This window comes from Lethenteron reissneri, chromosome 13, assembly GCF_015708825.2.
Source record: "Lethenteron reissneri isolate LAM-NWPU_2019-01 chromosome 13, ASM1570882v1, whole genome shotgun sequence".
NCBI classification, from domain to species: Eukaryota; Metazoa; Chordata; class Hyperoartia; order Petromyzontiformes; family Petromyzontidae; genus Lethenteron; species Lethenteron reissneri.
In genome coordinates, this window is record NC_083791.1 from 6,105,244 (window position 1) to 6,128,300 (window position 23,057).

Here is a 23,057-nt window from a genome sequence, read left to right on the forward strand (position 1 = left end):
ATCACATCCAGCAATTCCTCGTTCAAACACGGTATGTTGAACTTCTTTCACACTGCACGTAGCCAACCGTGCTAATGGAAGGACGGGAGATGCGTCCCTGAAAAGCGCCACGTTAAGCGATAACAATTTCACCATAACTTTACAATAAATTAAGACTGCTCTAAATCGTAGTGTGTGAAACAGTTCTGCAGAGCACTTAAAACGAAACTATGTCATGTTGCCAGGCAAGTCTCACCGAGTTAAACAGCTTTTTCAGAGGCCACCTGGCCACAAATGATAGCTCAACAAAGTGGCTTATCATGGGGAAATATCTAGCAGCCAAATACAGGTAATCCTCGACTTACGATGGAGATGCGTTACGACGACCCCATCGTAAGTCGAAAATATCGTAAGTCGAAAATGGCCTCGCCTACCCATGAGTCTTAAAGAATGGTGATAAATTTCGATTTAAAGCTTTCGTGACTGCAGGGATTCATCTTCTTGGTTCTTTCGGTAAAGTCACGTAGAAGGGAAGTAATACAATAATAAAAATAAAACATAATAAAACAATTCTCACGACGTTTCGGCCACAATGCAAGCAGCCGTCCTCAGGTGAAAACCAGGTCTGTCGAGGCAACAGCATTCAGACGCTGTCGCCTCGACAGACCTGGTTTTCACCTGAGGACGGCTGCTTGCATTGTGGCCGAAACGTCGTGAGAATTGTTATGTTTTATTTGTATTATTGTATTACTTCCCTTCTACGTGACTTTACCGAAAGAACCAAGAAGAATGGTGATAATTTAGCAAAACAGAGCAATTTACAGTACCGTACTGTATAAACGATATTTATGTATTTATTAATTACAATACTGTATTGCACAGTAAAATTTAAAGTAAAAAAACAAGGTGCATTCTTAGCCTACCTATATGAACTGCAATTTCAGAAAAAAAATTCAGGAAACAATCCTATCTGCTATAAAAACTTTTAACATGCATTGAACACCAAGACAACTTCACTCCGTCGACCGCTGGTGAGAGTGAGAGGCATCATCACACAAGGCAGGAGATGCGTACAGAACATTCCGGCAGCGTCCCAACTTACAGAATCGTAACTCGTACGCTGCTGCGTTTGCCTGCCGCGCGAAATGTTAAATATTTTACAATTTTGTTGTATCGCCATCGTAAGATCGAAATATTGTAAGTCGGGGACTACCTGTACTCAACACGCATGTTGATTCGAAAAGTGGAAGGTGAAACCCAGAGGACCCAGAGAAAATTCCACACGACCACGGGGAGAGACATACAAACTCCAAAAACACAGGCATCAGGGTCAGGATCGAACCCACAACCTCCTGTTATATCAGGCGAGGTAGTCAACATCTCGCCAGAGGCATCCTTCCCCACAGCCTCGCAGACCACAGAGGTTGGGAACCCCTGGCCCAGGCAACATTCAAGCTTCTAGATATGAAGCTTTCGTGACTGCAAGGATCCATGCTCTTTGGATTTTTCGGTAAAGTCACGTAGGTTAAGAAAGAAAACAAATAAATTAAATCACGTTTCGGAGGCAAGACAAGCCTCCGTCTTCAGGTGGAAGTCACAGCAAAATTACTTGATACAGTAATTTTGCTTGATACAGTAATTTTGCTGTAACGGTGGCTTGTGTTGCCTCCGAAACGTCGTGATTTAAATTGTTTTATTTTTAAACCTACGTGACTTTACCTAAAAAACCAAACATTCAAGCTTGTTCAATAAAATATGAATTTGGGCATACAAGTTGTGCTGCACTCCTACTGACAAACTACTCCAATAATAAATGCGGACAAGTAGTTTTCCACAATTAACTTCATTTATTATAAAGCAAAAAAACAGATAATCGTGTTCTTTAACCTTGGTTCTATAAATGACTTGTTAAAAAGTCAGCATGTGGTTTCATGGTGTTACTAGCCGGCCAACAATCTTTGTAGCCTCTACGATGACAATAAATTGTGCTCACAAGAAGCCAGTAAAGTTCTTCAGAAGCTCAGACTGTTAACGTTTCACGTGCAAGTCACCGTTATAATGTACTGTCAATACATCAATCCTGCTGCAAACAACTCAACGTGGTTATTCTCCTGTGTCTACGACGTCCGTTAGACACGAAGGCAAAACAAAAGTGTGAAATCTGTGTTGTGAATGACCACGTGAGGGTCGTCGTGTGAGAAATCTCCCTGTGCTGGATTATTTGTAGAACTCGTGCTCTTGTTCATCCTTCTTGATGTTGTTCTTGTACGCCTTCTCAAAGTCCTTGGCCAAGACGATGTATCGGTTCTCCCGCACTGCGAGCATGCCGGCCTGCACAGCACAAGCGATCGCATCTCAGCACTTATACAGATACTGCAACACCTCCCGATGAGCACAGTTTTTCTACGTACGGTGCAAAAGAAGTTCAACATGCATTCAACACAGGCCAAGTGGCTCGTTGGTAGAATGGGCCCCACATTTTAGCACACTTGTACAGGTACAGGACCGCAGGCCAGGTGGATCAGCGGTAGAATGAACGGCTCGCAATCAGTAGGTTGCGAGTTCAAATCCTTGTCGGGGGTCAACTCAGCCCATCATACCTCATGGGTCATTAAAAAATGAGTACCACTCTGTGGGCAAGGTCAACAGTGGATGTCCTATGGACATTCACACCAGCTATAGAAGAGGAATAACCTCCGTGGCGCAGGGATGGAAGCGCACCACCTTAATGCTGTTTTGCGCAGGAAATCACTTTGACTTGACTATACACACTGCTGTTTCACAAAATGCACTTCCATTGTTTCCATGCAACAACTTGTATTTAGTGTCTAAATACATGCAATCATATCATGAGACTGTAATTGGTACAGTTCAACCGATTCACTACCCGAGGGTAATCATGTCACCCCTTCACCCCACCACTCTGACAATCGCTTTGTCACTTTATTACAAATGCAATATTGGGTTGTCCTTAATGTACACATTAGCCCTCATACACCATCCTTTTTGTCAATCCACTGCTGAAAGAGGGCCTCCCCACACCGTGTAGATCGCGTGATTTAACAATACTGGTCAATGCGAGTTCGTAAAAGCAGGGAGCATAGAAATGGGAACACAAGACATGCAGTCTCACCAGCCGTGTCTCAACAGCAGCTTCACTCCCCCTACTCCACCCCCCCCCGTCCCTGCATCTCTCCTCCCTGGCTCCTCCACCCCTCTTACCTTATATAATCGCTCGTTACAAACAGCTCTTTGCCCACTACAGTAATTTTTTGTTTCTTACTGTGGTTGTCCCACCTGATGACAGAAGCGTGTGTTGCTTCTGAAACGTCGTGATTGAATTTGATTTCTATTTTTATTCTATTTTTTTTCCCCTACGCGACTTTACCGAAAGAGCCAAAGAGTAAAATGGGAGTTTGCTGCACTGCCCTCTACTGCCCACAATGGCCCATGGTATATGACACCAGTTTTATGCATAGCGGTTTACTATCCAAGCACTATAGAGAAGACGTGACAGAATTGGGCAAAATGATTGGAGATTTGGGTCATAGGCGTAATGAAAGTCCTCACCTCCTGGCAGATGGAGTTGATGTCGGCTCCAGAGATCTTGTCTGGCCTTGCAACATCTGAACGATGATTCGTTAAGGTAGCCGACATAAAATGCTGTAGACCATCTTTCATTTGTATTATCCGTCATTAAGTGTCAACTGTTGCCCCACTAAATCTTGATTTAAAGCTTTCGTGACTGCAGGGATTAATATTCTTGGTTCTTTCGGTAAAATCACGTAGAAGGGAAATAATTAAATAATGTTGATATTAAAAAATATATCAATATTATTTTATTATTTCCCTTCTACGTGACTTTACCGAAAGAACCAAGAATATGTTGCCCCACTTTCTAACAAACGCTTAATCTGTTATGACGGGGCCACTATAACTCTTGTAAAGATGATCCAATATGAACCAAACTATACTTTAAAGCTCTATTGCTGTTAGGGCCTTACTATTTTGAAAACTAGAATTATTCACAAATATTGAAATGCATTTTGCCCTGAAACACTACACGTCGGCTGCCGTAATGCCAATTCTATACTTGCGAAGAGGAACGAATCATGGAAAGCGTGACGTAATGAACTTATTTTAACATCACAAGTCTGGGCCGCATCATTGGAACCTCATTTGCCAGTAAAAATATTATAATTGTTTTTTTACCCTTCTATCTGGCAACAAAACTGACACCTTTTTGCAAGGAGTCATGTTTGCATAGACCGCAATACCTGCAGTCATAATGCAAACAAAAAACATAACTCTGATAATGTGCACTGTCCTTGAAGTTGATTGGTCCACACCCGAGACAGCTTTCCTTAGAGCCTATTGGCGTCATCTGGTCCAACCCATGTGAGACTAGGCTCTAAGGAAAGCTGTTTCGGGTGTGGACCAATCAACTTCAAGGACAGTGCACATTATCAGTTATGTTTTTTGTTTGCATTATGACTGCAGGTATTGTGGTCTATGCAAACATGACTCCTTGTAAAAAGGTGTCAGTTTTGTTGCCAGATAGAAGGGTAAAAAACCAATTATCAAGTCTGGGCTGCTTGACAAATCATGAGCCCTCGAGTACAATCCCACGATAGATGAACAGCAGAAGGATACAATCCTCCAGGTCGACCTCCTCGGAGAGGTTCATCTTGGCGGTGACGGTGGAGAAGATGAGGCGTTTCTGCCGGCGGTCCGGCATGGGAAACTCGATCTTGCGGTCAAGCCGGCCTGGACGCAGCAGCGCCGGGTCCAGGGTGTCCGCACGGTTCGTCGCCATGATCACCTGACACAAAAACAAATTAAATATTGGGAATCTCAAACGTCGTACTCAAATTGTTAATGTTGTGGATTTACTCTCCAAACATACCGGTGGGCTCAAGGAGTAACTAATTGGCACATTTTGTTTACGTGGCAAATCTTACTGGTTGGCTGTCGGGTGGTGGCCGGGTTAACGACACATTTATACTCACGCGATCTAACCCAAAAACACCTTCATTATGAATGATATTGGTCGCGAAAGCCTACATATGTCAAATTGGGAATCTCCACCAACAATATTTGCAGAATTCTAGATTTGAAGTTTTCGTGACTGCAAGGATCCATACTCTTTGGTTTTTCGGTAAAGTCACGTAGCTTAAAAAAGAAAACAAATAAATTAAATCACGACGTTTCGGAGGCAACACCAGCCTCCGTCTTCAGGTGGAACCGTCACAGCAAAATTACTTGATACAGTAATTTTGCTGTGACATGTAGCTAAAATTAAAAAAAATTAAATGAACCAAAATAAAAAATTTAAACTAAATAAAGAAAGTAGTTGCTCACATTATTTATTTATTTCCTACGTGACTTCACCGAAAAAACCAAAGAGTAATATTTGCAGAAATCCATCCATTTTTACACGCCAACAAACTCCCCGAAATCTTCGGATCGCCTCCTCCTAAGTACTCCGAGGTCAAGGCTCATTTTCTTGGGTGATCAGCCATTTGCTAGTACAGCTCCCCGATTTTGGAGCACTTTGTCTCTGCTAATAAGAGTTTTTAGACATTTAAGTCTGTTTTTAAAACTCAACTCTTTCAATTGGCTTTCATCCCCTATTCATGGGCATTTACCCCGGCTATTTATTTCTTGCTTTCCATACACGGGGGTATATTGGGATCTACGGATGAAATGCGACTTACAAATGTCAATAATACAGGTAGGAACAACAGTTCCACACTGCCCACCAGGGATTATTAGTCTGTCCGTCTGTCGTGCATAGCCACGCCCTCGATTTGTAATTCATAGAGCGCTTCGGGCGGGCTCAGCACCACGTGACGCACCGCGTGACACGGATCGCACGAATGCGCTGTCCAACCAAGTTCCTACCTGCCCACTCCGAAGGAACGTGTTTATCAACCGCAATTGGTGAACCATCTCCACTTCTCAATTGTAGTAAGTGCCAAGGTCATGCTCACCTTCACATTGACAGTTTGATCAAAGCCGTCCATCTGATTTAGAAGCTCGAGCAGAATGCGCTGCACCTCTCTGTCAGCTGCAGACAAAGTGGACGACAATGGCATACATCCACAAGGCGCATGCGTGTAAACAATCTCGGCAAAACAATACAGGATGGGAATGTCATGTCTGTGTAATGCAGATGTGTTTAATGGCATTTACAATTATTTGTTAACTTTTACAATGTTCTTATTTTCAACAATTTGTACAAATGATTGTACCATTGGTGTCATGTCACCAGGTTTCCATTTTAGCTCTTGCATTCAGATCTTGCGCAGCAGTGCAACTCTTCGTGTAAGAGGATGGCGACGATAAGCAGATATCAGCACATCCCTTTAAGTGACCTCTAGTTCACACACTAGACGGGAAATGTTCACCACGGGATAAGAAACCTAATATGTTTTAATTATCAGAGCTGCAATTTAGCTAGCTTCTGTGCAGAACCTCATTTAACGGGATGGTTATCTGGGTTGTCATTGGTGACGGGACTACCGGTACTTGAAACTAGGATCTCAGCAGTGCCAGCAGCTCAGCTCTCTGACCCGAGTTGCCCAGTGACATCTAGCACCTACACAATTTTAATGGACGAAACAAATCCTATTGTGCAATTACATTTGGATATGTAGCTATATACTTGGTGCATTCGTGATTTAAGATGACTCGACGTAATTCGACGTTGTGATACGATCATTTGATGCATTGTAGACTCGGCCCCAATTGTTCTAAACTGTATGCGTGTCGCCGGTTTGGGCAACAATGCCCACCTCCAGTCTGCGCGTCAAATCGCTTAGTGGCGATGGCGTCAATCTCATCGATGAAGATGATGGCCGGGGCGTTCTCCTTGGCCAGACGGAAGACGTCACGCACCATGCGTGGGCCCTCGCCCAGGTACTTCTGCACGAACTCGGAGCCCACGACGCGGATGAAGGCCGCTGCACACGGCCAGGAGCAGATTTAAACCATAAATGCCCGCAAGTAACAAAAATCACGCGATGTGCTCCAACGCACACCAGGACCACAGACGTAAACGATGCACGGACAAATTAAACGTTGCTCTGTACCAAGAAACCACCACGCCAGATTGTGTCATCTCGACGCATGTTCAGTTTTCGTCAGCTGTCTAGCGATGACGTGCCGATGTCTCCATTGCCAACAATGATCGAGCAGCTTACCAAAGCCATGCATTTCTGCAGTTTTATCACGAGCAAAAAGTCTTACTCAGATTGTAAATGTTGTGGATTTGCTCTGCAGCACACCGGGGCATGCTGTACTAGTAACGAATTGGCCACGTTTTCTTTACGTCACAAACCTTACTGGTCGGCTGTGTCGGGTAGTGGCAGGTTAACGACACATTTCCACTTATGCGATCTAACTCAAGAAGACCTATATTATGGAGTTTTATCACGATGGAATTTGGCCCGTGGTGTTCAATTAAACAGTTAATGAGCAATGTTGAGGTTATGTCTTTAGTATGGAGCTGCACATGTTTACTTGCAAATGACCATGTGCCCAATCTGTTTCGATTTTGGAAATTAAGAAGGGTTAAGTCTGGATAGTCCTTGGATGAGAGAATAACAGGGCATACTAGGGATTGTAGGCTTCATGTCTGGGTTGGCCAGGGGATGGCAATGACAATTAACTGCCTGAACGTATCTGCCACTGGGTGTTGTTGCTTAATATTTGCGTGTTTATAGAGGTTTTTTTTGTGAGTTTCCTCCAGTAACTCTCGTTTCCCAACACATAGCACTCACAAATATAAATCAGCTAATATCTCTTTGCAGGACTCTCTTGAAATTAGTACCGATGAAGGCTTGCTTAAATGGGCCGGAATGGGTTGCTTACCTGTAGTGTGGTGAGCTACGGCCTTCGCCAGCATTGTTTTGCCACAGCCAGGCGGTCCGTACATCAGCACTCCTCGAGGGGGGTCAATCCCGATCTGGGTAGACAACACAACTCTGTGAGAAACACTCTGCATTGGGATTCATAACAATTTACACAAGTAAAATCCACACATGCCTTAAGTGGCTTAAGGTTTCAATGTTATTACGTAATCAAGTCAGATGTGGAAAATTAAGAAGTCAATGTATTACATTTATCAATACTTTGCTTATAATGTAACAAATGAAAAACAATCTGTTATTTGCAACGAGTAAGCTGTTCAACAGTTGTAGAGTGCCAGAATGCTGGCACATGCCTGCAACCAAGGGTTCTTGGTGGCAAGTGTTGGTTTATTAGCACGGTCGGCTAAGTACAACGCGAAAGAAGTTCCACATACATATTAAAACGGATTTGTAAACGTTAAAAACCCGCTCGGCTGCAAGGTAGCCATATGTGATTGTACAAGGAGTGGAATTGTAAACCCGGCTGTGCCAATCTTTGAAGAATGCTTTCCCCTCGTCCGTGTTGGATTTTCTCCAGGAAATCCGGTTTCCTCCCACATGCAAAAATGCTCCTTAAGTAGCAATTAGTAAACAGAAACAAATGCAGCACTCACCAAACAAATAACCTGACGGCTCCTGAGTGAAGCCGGACTGGCCTGGAACGACCCTGGTATAGTTTAGTTGTACAGCAGAAAAGTGTAAGTGCTCTACAGAGGGTAGCAGCTCTGTGAGAGAGACACCTGCTTGTAGAGGTCAAAGTGTGTGAGTGGCAACTCCACAGCCTCACGGACTTCCTGCTTCTGGATGTCCATCCCTCCGATGTCCACGTACGTCACGTCCGGCTTTTGATCTGCCAAACGTACAAAGGCGTTCGGTCCTGAGTAAGACCATTTCTTTTCCCGGTGCCTATTTCTGTTGGCATAGCTCACAAGATTGTGACGAGTCGAGCACATAACCCAGCTAACTTTGGATGGCCACCCACCGTAGGTGCTGACAAGCACACATTTGAAAATTGTGCTAATCACTCACACGGTTTGTATTGTTTGGAAGTATTATTATGGATACCGTTAACAAATATCAAACGGGTCCAGACCAAATATTTCACTTGTTGGTTACGCTTGTGGCGACGTAACTATAGCGGTTCTGAATTGATTTCCGGCCAAATAAAATGTATTACATGGTAGCCATTTGAAATTAGTGGGTTATAAAATAATTCACTCTTATTAGCCATAAAGATAAATTGGTCCTACAATAGTGTTGCTACCTTACTTAAATGGTAAACATTTCTGCCCTGGTTCATGGATGAAAATATCCCTTCAAGTTACATGCATACATCTCTCCCACAGGAAGACTGATTTGCTCTGTATACAATTATAATTTTGGTCACAATTATAATTTTGGTCACTAGTTTGCCTGTGATAATGGGCAACATAAATATACTGAAAATGTTCATGCCATAATTGTCAAGTCTGGACCGTGTTACATTCTTCTTGCAATGTCTCCGATGAAAGATAAAACATACAAGCTGTCACTACTCACCCCCCCCTCCGTTTAATCTTTTTCAGAACAGTTAGTGGCCAGCCACAAATCCGTTCCGTGTTATATTCGCCACGAGAAGCATGGCGGAACATCAGGGTGCTAGGTGCTGCTGTTCTTGTCGTCGACACACAGCTGCAAGAACCAAAGTACCTGCGGTGAGCATAGTGATGCTGCTGTCGGCCTCCGGGGGAAGCACGTCCACCAGTGCATTGCTGTGCTTATGCAGTGCCACCGAGGCACTGGGCTTCAGCAGCTCGCGGTCGATGGTGCTCAAAATACGCACATAGTAGTTAGATCCTGCATGGCGAAAACAGCAGTGGGTTCCGTTAGCCACGACATCTCAAGCAGGTGAATCCAGAGGGTCAACTTACGCTGGACGTGGTGGCACACGCTGCGATATGGTACTTAGGAGGCGAAGGTTGGTGTAAAATGTTGATTTGTGAAACAACCAAACCCGCTTGGCTCTGAGGTGGTCAGAAGGTGCCAGTACAGCAAACGGGTTACGAACCCATCTGTCCAGACCTTCAGGTGTATATATTTTGCCAGGTACATCAGTTGAGTAGTTAAAGTAAAACACTCATTGACAACATTTGCCAAACAACCAACTGCAGGAACCCTCCTGAAAAAAGTTGTGAGGGTGATTGAGGCTTTCCTGGATAAATTACAATTATTTTACTTTCATAAATCCATAGCTTACAAATGTTAAATGTGCCAAATGAATACAGCGTTCATACTCTTAGTTCTTTCGGTAAAGTCACGTAGGTAAAAAATGAAATTAAAATTAATAAGAATAAAACAATAAAATCACGACGTTTCGGAGGCAACACAAGTCTCCGTCATCAGGTGGGACCGTCACAGCCAGATTTGCTGCATCAAGTGAGGGAGGGAATCAAGATGCAAGCTCTTAAATACCAGTTAATACAGCGTTGCCATTAATAAGATCACATTAGACACAGGTTCTTAAACGATATTGTGCGCAACACCAACCAGTGGTGGAGCCAACGATGCCAGTGTTCTGATCAACGGCTTCCAAGAACTGCCCGATGACGAGGGGGATGCTCTGGATTCGTTTGACCTCCTCCTGCGCGTGCAGGTACTCCTTCTTGAGGTTCTTCTGCTCATCCTTGATGTATTCCTCCTGCACCTCAAGGAATTCCAGCTCCCGCTGAAGCTTCTGCAACGGGCACAAAGAAGGATGTGCATTTTTAGCCAGAGCTAACAAATCTATTAGGAATTGACACAAATAATACACCCCCCCTCCCTGCTTTAGGAACGGCCTTGATACCTTGAACTTGGAGTAGAGATCTTCCAGATCATCAGGCTCAGGTGCCAGGAAAGACAGACTTGTCTGGGGCCTGCTGTCAGGCACCACGGTCAGGAGCTCCTCCTGATATAAACATACATCACATCAAACAGAAAGTAAAGAGACATCAAACAACACAATTCAACTGCAGTAGAGGCCTGCATTATATAACAGGATTAATACCACAAGCACACTGAAGAAACAGGATACCTAGCAAACAGCATTAAAAAACGAAAATAACTATCTAATCCATTATAAGCCACTGTAAAATACAGCAATATCATACACCATAACATTGTATACGAAAGCAATGCAAAAACACCTATAACTTAAATACATCACACCATGACTCAACACAGCTAAGGGTCACAACCACCATAAAAAAGTCAAACCACAACCACAAGACAATTTTGATTTAAGCCATCATTCTTACTCCGTACTAAAACAAACAAACATGGCCATGCGTTAAGTGGTGGCTCTGAAAAAGAGCTTTTGTGTTGTGCTTTGAGGTCCGAGCTGGGCGTTCAAGTGCGCTCGCCACGGTGTGAAACGCATTGCTGTAGGGCGCCTTATACATCTAAATCATATTTATTACAAACAAGAAGCAGTCAATGAGATACAAGAGTGTATGTGATACAACACGGATCGGTAGAAAGAAGCCATTACAAGTCTAGATTTGAAGCTTTCGTGACTGCAAGGATTCATACTCTTAGGTTTTTTCGGTAAAGTCACATAGGTAAAAAGAAATAATAATCTTTTATTTAATAGGAATTTTTTTTAATTTCTATTATTTTAATAATATAAATAATAGTTTATCTATATGGAAATATTTTTTTCTATTATTTTTAATTTTGTATAATTATTTCTTTTATTTTGAATGATATAAATATTTATTTAATAGAAATAATATATTTATATTATTTAATTTTACCTACGTGACTTTACCGAAAAAACCTAAGAGTATGAAGCCATTACAAGACTGAGCCCCGAGGGCCGGGCGGTAATCGCGCCTGCCGCGGGGACAGCGGCCAAGTCCGGCAGGCGGGGTCGCTAGGAAAAACGTAAGGCTCCGTAGCGGCCTACCGTATGACTTGGCACTTATTAAAACGCGGTGAGAGTGCGCAGAGCGCGGCCTCGCGCTGTGTGTCACCGACAGCGTTAGCTCGCCCGCAAGCGACGCTCGCACGGCGCTGTTGATGTTTCTCGAGAGCTCAACGAGCTCAGTTTTACCTGGACTTTCTCCACCACCACAGGGCCGCTCTCGTCCATTGCTGAGGTGTCTGGCGAAGTCACGTGGGCGTTCGTTTTATTGGTCTGCTCGTCCTGCCACCGGTGGCGGAAGAGAGGCGTTTGGAAGATTCTGCCGGAAGACGGCTGTGCGTTTTATTCAGGGTGCGTCTTCTGCCACCGGTGGTGGCACCGAACACGGAAGATCACCACCGAACACGGAAGATCACCACCGAAAACGGAAGATCTCCACCGAAAACGGAAGATCTCCACCGAACACGGAAGATCACCACCGAACACGGAAGATCACCACAGAACACGGAAGATCTCCACCGAACACGGAAGATCTCCACCGAACACGGAAGATCACCACCGAAAATGGAAGATTCCCACCGAACACGGAAGATATCTACCAAAAACGGAAGATCTCCACCGAAACCGGAAGATCACCACCGAACACGGAAGCGCGCGGTCTTCCGCCCGTTTCGGTGGACATCTTCCAGACTCGGCAGAGGAGGCGTCCGGGCGCTGCGCCGTGTGTAGACTTCTTCTCCTCACGGTAACGAGTCGCCTTCGTTCGCGCTGACGGGCGGTTAAACAGCACGACGCTAAGACAACAAACAACACAATACACAACGCCAAGTAGCGGCTGTTAATTGTTTAATTTTATTTATATATAAAATCAGTACCCCCCCCACCCCCTCTCGCCTCCTCTCCCCGCGGCGCTTTCGCCAGGCTATTGTAGGGGGCTACACAAGGCCGAGGTGTTTCGCGTGCGACCTCTGGATAAGAAATAAATAAAACGTTTTAACGTTGAATTAACTCGCCGTTTGGTTCATGAATTACCCCTCGGCGCTGTTACGTTAATGTCGCGTTAAGTGCCACGGGGCGGGTTGGTTACGTGTTGGTTAGCCGCTCGTTGTGGTTGTTTTTGTTGTTGTGGTGCCTGGCGGTGCTGGCTTCAATGGCTGAACGTGGGCTCACTGGTGAACGGGAGGCAGTGTTGCCTCATAGCGTTCATTATATTCGTCGGGGTTTCCCCCTGCCACTGAAGACGACGGCAAGAGCTCGACGTTTCGATCTCACGGTCATTGTCAAACGCAAAACAAAATATGGTTTTACACAGCGAGAGAGATTGAGAGAGCGGTGGCGCAGCTGTTAGCGCACTGCCACGAGTTTGGATTTCTATATATCTGTGACAGTCACGGCTATCGTGGGTTGGTGGCGCATTCTGTCTTAACCTGTCCCGAACCCGAGGGAGAGAGGGCCATTCACCAATACACAACCCTCACTGACCGGCATGGACAAGTATATGGTCAAGTAAACAACATCCCCCATCTACACCGCGTGGAGAGGAAGCCCTTTAGCGGTAGATTTTCAAACACGGGGGCTGTGAATGACAATTTGACATAGGATGTGGGTGTGTGGTTGATCGTGCCACGTAGAATAGAATATAGCGAAGTGAAAGTGAGACATGATAACATTCTCACGAGCCTTGCGTCAAATGAAATGATTACCAAACTCACCGGCACTCCAGTGAGGGAATCTGCACATTTTGAAATTCCAGTAGATTACTTGAAACACTAAATTCGTCTATGGTCCAAATGTATGTGAGATAATAGAAATGTCAGCTGGCAGCCAAAGTAACAAGAACAACCGCTGTTTCACCACCGAAGTGATGATAACCCTTGTTAGGTGCACATTGATGTTTTGAAGGCTCGCTGGCAAGAGTTCGCGGGATAGACCCCCAGGTGTTATGGGATGACTGGCAGATACACCACCAGTGCTCGCCACTGTGCCAACTTTTGCTGCGTTTTCGCTGCCCTGCCTTCTGCTCGTTCTTGTGAGCGTCGCTCCTCTGCCAGTTGTAGGAGGGCGACTGCCTGCGAGAGTTACCACGACAGAGATGGAGCGATGACATTAACTATTGTGCAGGCGCTGCAGGGATATTGCATCGCAGAACCATGAGGGATGGTGGTGGCGTCTGGAGGCCTTTATCCAGCATTTGATGATTGATCGTGACTGATGATAAATTCGTCTTGAGTAAAGTCCAGTTTATGCTAATGATGGGGCACCGACTGGTGCAGGCAGCATCAAGCATGGGCTGTTATTCATCAGCCAGCCAACACGTATGTTTTGCTTGTTTGTTTTACAATCGCATGCAAATTGACTGAATGAGAAGTGGAAAGATAGACGTGCAGTGGAGTCCATTCTTTAATACCCGTCATGAGGAAATGCTAACTATTTGTATGGTTAATAAATACTTTTCACAACACCCTGATTGCCATTACATATGTTGCACATTGATGAGTAATTATTTTATACCATTTACATGGTGACTAATGAACAGGTAAAATTACGCCACTTGCGATTAAATAAACATGTTTTACCCATCACCATCTCCAGCCATATTCTCTCCACTGCTGGATGATAGCGCACATCTCTGGTTCAGTGCTTTGGAGGTAATGGTCAGTGGATCATACACATGTCTGAGACTTAGCAACCCTTTCGTCTGGAGATAGCAATACAGAAAGGGACATGCCATCTATGTGGACATTTTTATATCCTCGTATTTGTGAGTTTTCTCTAGGTACTTTGTTTTCCTCTTAACAAGTGATTTTGTCCAAACATCCAAAAGTATAAACTTCCTCAAGTCTTCAGATTTCCTAGAGAAGTCGTTACTTGATAACACTGTGGAGATGTAAAAATGTGTTTTATTCTTCACTTGGTTAGTTTTAAAAGCGATATACCCTTTATCCAACTGATTTGAACAAATATTTATATTGGAAACCCATTGATTGCATGTTTTTTTCTGTGTGGTGGTTACAGCAACAGATAGGCTTGGCTTGGCCTGGCCAGAAGAGAACTGCTGATTCCGCGGACTCCAAACTGTCGGATTAGTAGAGATGAACGACCGTGAGAATAACAACATCTCGACCAACCCATTCGCAGCGCTCTTTGGATCAGTGGCTGATGCAGAGCGCTTTTCAGCCAAACAGGGCCAACAGCATGGTGACAAGATTGAGGGTGAGTGTGGACGAGGAACTCTTAATTATCAGCATTTTCTCCCCCTAGGTTTTTGCTCCTTAAAGTAGCTGTATTTGATGGAGGGCATGACGATTTGGTGGAACACTGAGAAAATGATCTCAAGGTCCTGAATTTAAATCCTGGTTGGTGATGTATAAATCCCTATAAGCTGGGGTTAGTATTCCACTTGTCACTGTGTGAGCAGGATGTGATCGCATCTGAATAAAATGAGTCCTGTCATAGACAAGTGGAGATCTATTTATCAACTCAGGATTGCCATTTGAGATGAGTGCTGTATAATGCTCATCCTGCAGAAGGAGTGACATGACACTTCATCTGATCCTCAACACTCACCAGTGTATGCAAATATATAGTGGGAAAACCCATTGAGATTCCATGTCTCCCCTTGGCCCTACATCCCATGCCCCCCTGCATTCTCCACCCTCTCCCAACCAACACCATATGCCAATACTTTGTATACTTAAAAAATGAGACTGGAGCTGACATCACATGCCAAGCTATTATTACAAACAGTATAACGGTATATAGCACCGGATTAAATAAGGCAAATTATTGTATGAAACATCTTATTTGATTAAAATCTAGACCTTATTGTAAAATACATATAAGCTTTTACATGATACCTCTTTTTCTCAAATCCATGTGTATTGGTCTCAGAGTTCTTCGGCCAGCACACGTATGTATGTTGAACTTTTTTTTGCACTGTACGTAGCCAACTGTTATTTGGAGGTGCGATGGAAGGACAACAAACTAAACAAAAAAATCAGTTATATAACATAACATTCTACATGGCACAATATAATATCATTGTGGAGAATGAATAACAATAAATAACCAGGCACTATATCTCCTTCATATGCCTGTCCCTCCATATTAAAAACAAAAGTTTCTTTACACTTCCAATCTATCACACATTATGTATTCCTGGAAGGTCTTTTTGGTTGAGCGAAAGTGTAAAATGTACTTTTATTATTAACTAGCTTTACTACCCGGCTTCGCCCGAGACTTGGATTCTTGTCTTGGATTAATAGACGGCCTACGCGGAGGGTGGGGGGGGGATGCGTGACGTCAGCAGGCACATTGCGTAACGCTGCCGCATGCATCACAGATTTGACGTCACTGCTCACTTGCCGTGCAAAATATATCCATTATTGCGCCCCCCCACAAAATACAAAAGTATATTGTTTTGGCATTGTGTACAGTCTGGAAACTGCCCACATGCCAAATTTCAAGTTTGTTGCATGTCGGGAAGTATGCTAAACATTTCGAACAGACACACATATTCACAAATTTCCCTTTTATATATTTCGATGTGGAGGGACACGTAAGTGGTAATACTATTTAAGTAATAGAATAAATTGTAATTCACTTATCCAGGAAAGCCACTCTTGTGTCGTACACATTAGCCACTGATTATATCGATATTTTCTTATGCATGATAGCAGGACCACACGTTTTCACTTTTTAAATTGCACACCAGTCTGCTGTACATGTGGACGGCAAGTAACGACTTGCGCCTCGTAAAACAGATGAGAGCCCCACAGAGGGTTTCACGGAGAGCAGCAGCAGCAGCAGGTCAGAGAGCGCCGACGAGGAGACTGAGGACTCGGTGGAGGCGTGCAAGCGGGACTTCCGCAACCAGCAAGAGACCTGTGTGCACCTCAACCTCAACCACATGATCCAGCGCGTCTTCCTCATCACGCTCGACAGCAGTGAGTCAAAGCAGCGCCCGCCGCACGTTGCCCCGCGACAAGCAGGGGTCAAAGATTGATTTTGCTCATTGCTAGTAACCTGCGTAAGTGTGCCGGTGGCATTGGGTGTAACGTTTGGAGGGATTCGCCGAGTCGACCGACTTCAGCGTGGCTTTCTGTGCTCCAAAATTACATTTTTTGCTTTGTCAAGCGATGAAAAGTTAATTGAGTTTTGTTTGGTTGAATTTGTTTGCCTTCAGTTCAGAAATGACTGTAGTCTTTGCAATGCCCTGGAAAGGGCACTATGTAAATCCTCAATAGAAAATACAAATTTCTGAATGTATTTTGCAATATTCTTGGTTCTTTGGGTAAAGTCACATAGAAGGGAAAACATAAAATAATAAAAATATGAAACAAAAAAATTATCTGCAACACAAGCAATCATCATCAGGTGTGATGATTGCTTGTGTTGCAGTCGAGACGTCGTGATAATTTTATTGTTTATATTTTTATTATTTCCCTTCTACGTGACTTTACCGAAAGAACCAAGAATATGAATCCCTGCAGTCACGAAAGCTTTAAATCAAAATATTTTGCAGTGTTTTGGAATTTTGCCTTTTTTTGCTTTGGATGCAGAAACAAAAAGCTTCTGCTTTATGGGCCATATAGTTTGTCTTTTTTCCACACTGCTGTTTGATATCACATTGTATTTATACCCTGTGCGTCCCTTGCACAAATGTACTGTTGTCTTACTGGTCACTGACCTGGTCATAAATAATATTTATTTACTGTGTATGTTGTGCAATATTTATGGTGTTAGGTTATATCTGTTCATGATTGAACATCTCCAGCTTGTGTTTTTTTTCAACAGGACTTGGCCCAAATATTTCTAAAATACTAAATTCAATGCGAAAATCAAATGTTTCCAAAAACATTATACAGCATACATGTGTGTAGTTGTGCAGATACCTGTGTGGGGAACAGTGGCACAGTGGTTAGTGCACTGCGCTACAAAATCGGCAACCTGAGTTTGATTTCTGATGCAGTGTGGAGAAACATCAGGATTGAGGGTGTTGTGCTAGCCATACCACCGCCCCAACGCATCCTTCATAGTGGCTAACAGCACTTAGTCTTAAAGGCCTCCATGAAGGGATATTTATATGTTTGTGCGTGTACAGGTGAACCCAGCACTCGGAACAGCAATGGGATCCCACCATGCTGCGTTTATCTGCAGGAGACAGTTGCGCAGCCAGACGCACAAGATTGGCTCGATATGGACAACTTGGAGCAGGTAAGTGGTCGCATGCAATTGTAGAGCAGCCTTCTGACGGACAACGGAAACGGTTTCCGTATTTCCAGCAGATTGCTTCGTTTTAATATCTCACAGGCGCATTGTTGGTACGTGAATACAAATGAGTGCTTACAATGCGATGCTTTTACTTGTTTTGTGTGGCACATTTACTCTGAGTGCCCCAGTGCTCGTGACTTGGATTTTTTAATCAACAATTTAGCATTGGCATAGTGCGCTCATGCATCAGTCAGTGCTTGGTCTGCTCTGGAATGGATAATGTGTTTGGAAAAAATGAAGATGTCTGCATGTGTCTTTGAATATGGAGTATATGTTACGTTTTAAATGGTAATTTTTGCATTGTTTGTATATTCACACGTCATGCACTTTCACGATTCAAATGAAACGGAGTTTATTTAAAAGTGCTGTACATTTCTTATGCCATCATGGTGAAGGATGGTTAAACCACCCCCTGCAGTCCATCGCAGGTTTGATGAAGGGCTGTGGATCTATGTGTATGTATGTGTGCTAATTAAATAGTATATCATGTTTCTTGGGTTAATACGGACGGTGCGCATGTGTCTGTGTGGCTGCAGGCGTTGTTCACGCGCCTTTTGCTGGTGGATCCGGACAGACATGTGGTTTCCATGACCGCCGGCCAGGCCAATTTTTCAGCGGAACGTGACGCTGGGGAGCACAGCGTGCTGCACTATCTCCTCGCCTGCTACCGGCGCGCCAAGATTGAGGTGCCCGTCCTCACATTCGTGAACGCGCGAGGTGGCAGTACAGCGACTGATTCTTGAATCGGTCCGTGCAGAGCTATGAGCAATATCCCCGGCTGTGTGTGTGTGTGTCGGTCCTCTTCGCGAACTCCAGGTTCACATCCCACGTGCCAGTCCGCTTATTGGTTAGAATTGGCCAAACATCCAAATACTGGACCCTCATTAAGAGTCTTGAGACCTGAGTGGGTAAATAAGTGTATTATAATGCTAAAACAAAACATTTAAGTTGGGCTGTTAGCAGATGTCTATGCCAATAACCTTTTACTGATGAAATTACAGAATATCTTGCTTGTGTGCCTTGAATTTTTTTCCACAATTACAATAACAGCTGCATTGTACTGTATTGCAGCATAATAGTATATTCGGACTTAATATGATTGTACAATAGGCACAGCACGTTGCACAAATGATCTGCGAAATGAATATACAAATATTTTTGTTTGATTGAAAGGGAACAGGACACCCCGCAAAGCCAGATTTACCTCTTGGGCGTAAGCACAGACACAATGGAGTTTTATTGTCTCACAGCTTTTAATGAACATGAGACAAGCAAAAAAAAAGCGACCCCGCTCTTGAAGGCAGGTTTCACACGCGAGTCTATACGCACACAAAATTAGCGGTGGTGGCGGGAGGCGCGGGGTGGGGGTGGAGCCCTCCTGGTGTGTTTTGTGTGCGTTTGCTTCTCCAACTTTGGTTGCGGTAGTCCAGTCGTTAGTGCATTGCGCTTCGAAGCTGACGACCTGAGTTCGATTCCCGCTCGCGGTCAACACCAGTGACGGTCCGGGGCCTCCCCTAGGTCGCCTCAGCCTTAAATGACAACCTGGTGCAATGTGTAAACATCGCCACTGGGGAGATAAAGATGGCCGGGTGTGGGGCTGGGCCACCCCACCCGCTTGTGTGCTGTGTTGGCCTTTATACTGTAGGTGCTTGCGAACAACACTTGCGCCAACAGTTTGTTAAGGTTATATGGGGCACTTTGTCTTGTCTTTGCTTCTCCAGCTGGCCAAAGTCCCGGAGCACTTGCTTGGCTCCGTGGTTCAGTGCCGCAATCTCTGCGTGTCCAACGCGCGAACGAGCCTGCTGACGCCAGAAATCTACCCTGACACGGACACGCATGCCCAGCTGCTGGAACTGCTGGCCGACTCTGCGTCTGTCACCCCCGGCGAGTGTAAACTGTAAAAAAAAAATTCCGTTTCAAATTACAACAGCGGAGCGGTGGCCAGTTGGCTGCAGGGGGTGCTAAACAGCGTGTCGGGAGCATTGGCCCCGGCACCGCTGAGAAATCCCGGGCTAGAAATCGAGACAGTCGCTTGTGATTGTACAGGGTTGTCAAGTGCTGTGCGTTGATGGTTGTCAGCCTGGTAAACAATGGCTGAACAAAAACATTTGATTAAGTTTGTATTTTTTCACTTATTTGGCTGTTTTCCAGCACTGAAGATTAACATATCTTCTGTTTGCTTGGCATACAACGAACGCAGGACAATTGAAGGCTCTGCCTTGGGACCCTATTGAGGATGAATGTCTTTTGAAGTGACTTTAGAATTTGTTCTATGACATCATCTTTTCAGGGCTGTTCTTTGAAACAGGGTGATGCACTGCTAGCTGCAAGAATTCCCAATGTAACATTCCTTCATTGTGTGGCATGGTGAAATTTGCACGATTGGAATATCGATCTAAAGGGTGGCAAGGTGTTACGTTCCTTGCCTGGTGCACAATAATATATGGGTTCGACCCCTGCCCTGTCGCCTGCGTGTTTGGAGTTTCTGTGTTTTCCTCATGGTCGCGTTGATTTTTCTCTTGAGTCCTCCGGTTTTGCCATCCACATTGGGAAACATACATTTAGCTTAATTTACTGCAACTATGAATCGCCACATGATATAAGCCACTTGGATGACCGTTTGTGGCCAGGTCACCTTTGAAAAGAGCTATTAGCTCAGCAGGATTTACCTGGTAAATGAATAACTTGTAGATTAAAGCAAGTGAGTTGCGTATAATTTTCCTTCACTGCCCTCATAATAAACTAAGATGGTTATAGCTGTAACATTAATAATTTAGTATGAAACCGATAATTAAGTTTCGATTTAAAGCTTTCGTGACTGCAGGGATTCATCTTCTTGGTTCTTTCGGTAAAGTCACGTAGAAGGGAAGTAATAAAATAATAAAATTACTTCCCTTCTACGTGACTTTAACGAAAGAACCAAGAAGACGATAATTAAGTGTTTAGCTAATATATGTAGAGGCAGGGTAGTGAGGGCAGACACAGATGCTTTCTACGTTTGATAACGTGACTGGGAATTGGCTTTGCAGATCTCTGCGTAAAAAACGATGGAGAACATTGTAGGGTCATTTCTCTCCATGACAAAATCCTGCACGCATGGAACAAACTACATTTTTATCTTCCGGGGTAGTAAATTTCAACATACCACACTTTTACAAAGTTCTCTGATGTGGCAATGAGCAGAAGAACATCTGTAAGATACACTTTTACAAACCAACATATTGGGTTTATTTCGAACGGCTCATCTAAAATTTGTATGAACTTCAAATGCGGGTGGAAATCAGTCATGTATACAATCAGGGGGAGATGATCTAATACACCCCCCCCCCCGGCTGTGTGTAATTCGCCGATCCCCAGGTGGGGAGCTAGGCGAGGGGGCTGAGTTCATGCAGGCGGTTCTGTCGGCGATGGTCACCGAGGGCGACTCCCTGGAAGACGCCTTTTGGCCAGCGCTGGACGTGCTGCGGGGGCAGCTGGAGACGACGCGTCTGGAGGGACCAGCCCTGCCGCGCTGCTTGGCGGCGCTCAGCGCCTGGGTAGCGCACCCCGAGTTGGCCAAGGTGTGCGCGCGGTGGGGCTGGGCAAGCTTGCGGTTGTGTGCGGTGTGTGCGCAACGTGGTCACGCACACAGTTGTGCAGATGCACGGCGGGCATATTGTTGCGTGTGAACGCAGCGTTACTATAAAAATGGATGCAACTGCGGCAAAGATGATTTAAAATAAAGATTTGGATTGTGAATCATACAAAATGCTTTGTTATAACAAGCACAGGCCGTTATGCTATTAGAACATGTGCTTAATGTAACAGATTGCATTACGCGAGCAACGTGTACTTTTGAAGGCATGCCTCCTTCTCGTTCATTTTTTTGTGGTGTTTTCCACGCATGCATTGTGATAAAATGACCACATCTTTTTTTTCATCTTTCAGTCAGGTCATGCCACACGTGTCAGCACGTGCTACAATGCAACATTTGTTTGGCTTTGTGTATAAGATATGGGGTTCTAGATTTGAAGCTTTCGTGACTGCAAGGATTCATACTCTTAGGTTTTTTCGGTAAAGTCACGTAGGGGAAAAATAAGTAATAATAAATAAATAATAAAAATGATAGAAGAAATAATATAAATAAAATAATAAATCACGACGTTTCGGAGGCAACACAAGCTTCTGTCTTCAGGTGGAACCGTCACAGCACAATTGCTGTATCAAGTATTATTTATTTTTTACCTACGTGACTTTACCGAAAAAACCTGCGAGTAAGAAATGGGGTGATCTAGATATCTGACAATCTTTGTGCGACACTCAAGGGGGACGTAGAAGAGATGCAGGTGGACTCGCCCAACTACATTTAACCGCTGCGTGTGTGCGTGTGTGCGCGCGCGCAGGTGCTGATGCGGCACGTGGCAGTGGCGGATGGCCAGCAGGGCGCGCAGTACGACGGCACGATCCTGGGTGCGGTGCTGCGCCCCTCCTGCCTGCCCCTGAGCCCCTTCGCTCCCCCAGGCCCCTCGGGCGTCGGGCAGCAGCCATACTTCTCCAACCCGACGCGCATTGGCCCCCACGAGCTGCACATGCAGGAGACCAACATACACCAGGTCCGTGCTTCTACTGATACACAGGAACACAGAAAGCTATACTGACAGCTTACTTAGCAGCGAGTAATACAGCTGACCAGCCACCCAGTCCAGCTAAATGCCCATGCTACCACTCTTGCAATATCCAACACTGTGTGCCCACAGGGCGCGTGCATGCAGATAATGCTTTGGGCATTAAAAAATATATAATAGAATTGGTATTTTCAAAAACAACATTAGGTACAGGAAAGCACATAATTAGGATACATGACATCTATACAACCAGCACAAACAAGCATAACCATAGGAGACCATACGTATAACGCAGGAATTGAATCGAAGAGCTCGAGAAAGGAAATAGACAAACAGGAGATAGAAAAGATAAAGGAATTGAGAATAGCGATGGGTGGAAGTAGAAGAATCGTCTTTGGACCTTCC

General features: G+C 44.5%; 2 protein-coding genes across 2 annotated transcripts in view; one reads left to right on the forward strand and one right to left on the reverse strand.

Annotated features, from left to right (window-relative positions):
- Positions 1-1,806: 1,806 nt before the first annotated feature.
- PSMC4 (proteasome 26S subunit, ATPase 4) lies at positions 1,807-12,112 on the reverse strand. Its single transcript, XM_061550932.1, has 11 exons — positions 11,965-12,112; positions 10,717-10,818; positions 10,419-10,605; positions 9,582-9,728; positions 8,633-8,742; positions 7,855-7,948; positions 6,777-6,944; positions 5,973-6,049; positions 4,633-4,801; positions 3,550-3,605; positions 1,807-2,310 (listed from the first exon to the last, which is right to left on the reverse strand). Exons 1-11 carry the CDS (start codon positions 12,001-12,003, stop codon positions 2,197-2,199), a joined length of 1,263 nt encoding a protein of 420 aa, XP_061406916.1. The 5' UTR covers positions 12,004-12,112; the 3' UTR covers positions 1,807-2,196.
- Positions 12,113-12,401: 289 nt separating this feature from the next.
- The window catches only part of UBE4A (ubiquitination factor E4A), a 34,443-nt gene continuing 23,787 nt past the window's right edge, over positions 12,402-23,057 (forward strand). Inside the window, 8 exon segments of the mRNA XM_061550931.1 lie at positions 12,402-12,520; positions 14,791-14,988; positions 16,539-16,721; positions 17,879-17,991; positions 18,585-18,734; positions 19,770-19,932; positions 21,406-21,608; positions 22,431-22,640. Coding sequence (XP_061406915.1) covers positions 14,868-14,988; positions 16,539-16,721; positions 17,879-17,991; positions 18,585-18,734; positions 19,770-19,932; positions 21,406-21,608; positions 22,431-22,640 — 1,143 coding nt within the window. The 5' untranslated portion in view covers positions 12,402-12,520; positions 14,791-14,867.

What these genes read in the sequence shown, in the direction of transcription:
- PSMC4 (XM_061550932.1), bottom strand. Translation starts at nt 12,003, where the DNA reads ATGGACGAGAGCGGCCCTGTGGTGGTGGAGAAAGTCCAG. An exon ending in TGGTGGTGGAGAAAGTCCAG is followed by an intron (nt 10,819 to 11,964) that starts GTAAAACTGAGC and finishes TGTTTATATCAG; the next exon opens with GAGGAGCTCCTGACCGTGGT. An exon ending in CATCGTTGGCTCCACCACTG is followed by an intron (nt 9,729 to 10,418) that starts GTTGGTGTTGCG and finishes TTCGCCATGCAG; the next exon opens with GATCTAACTACTATGTGCGT.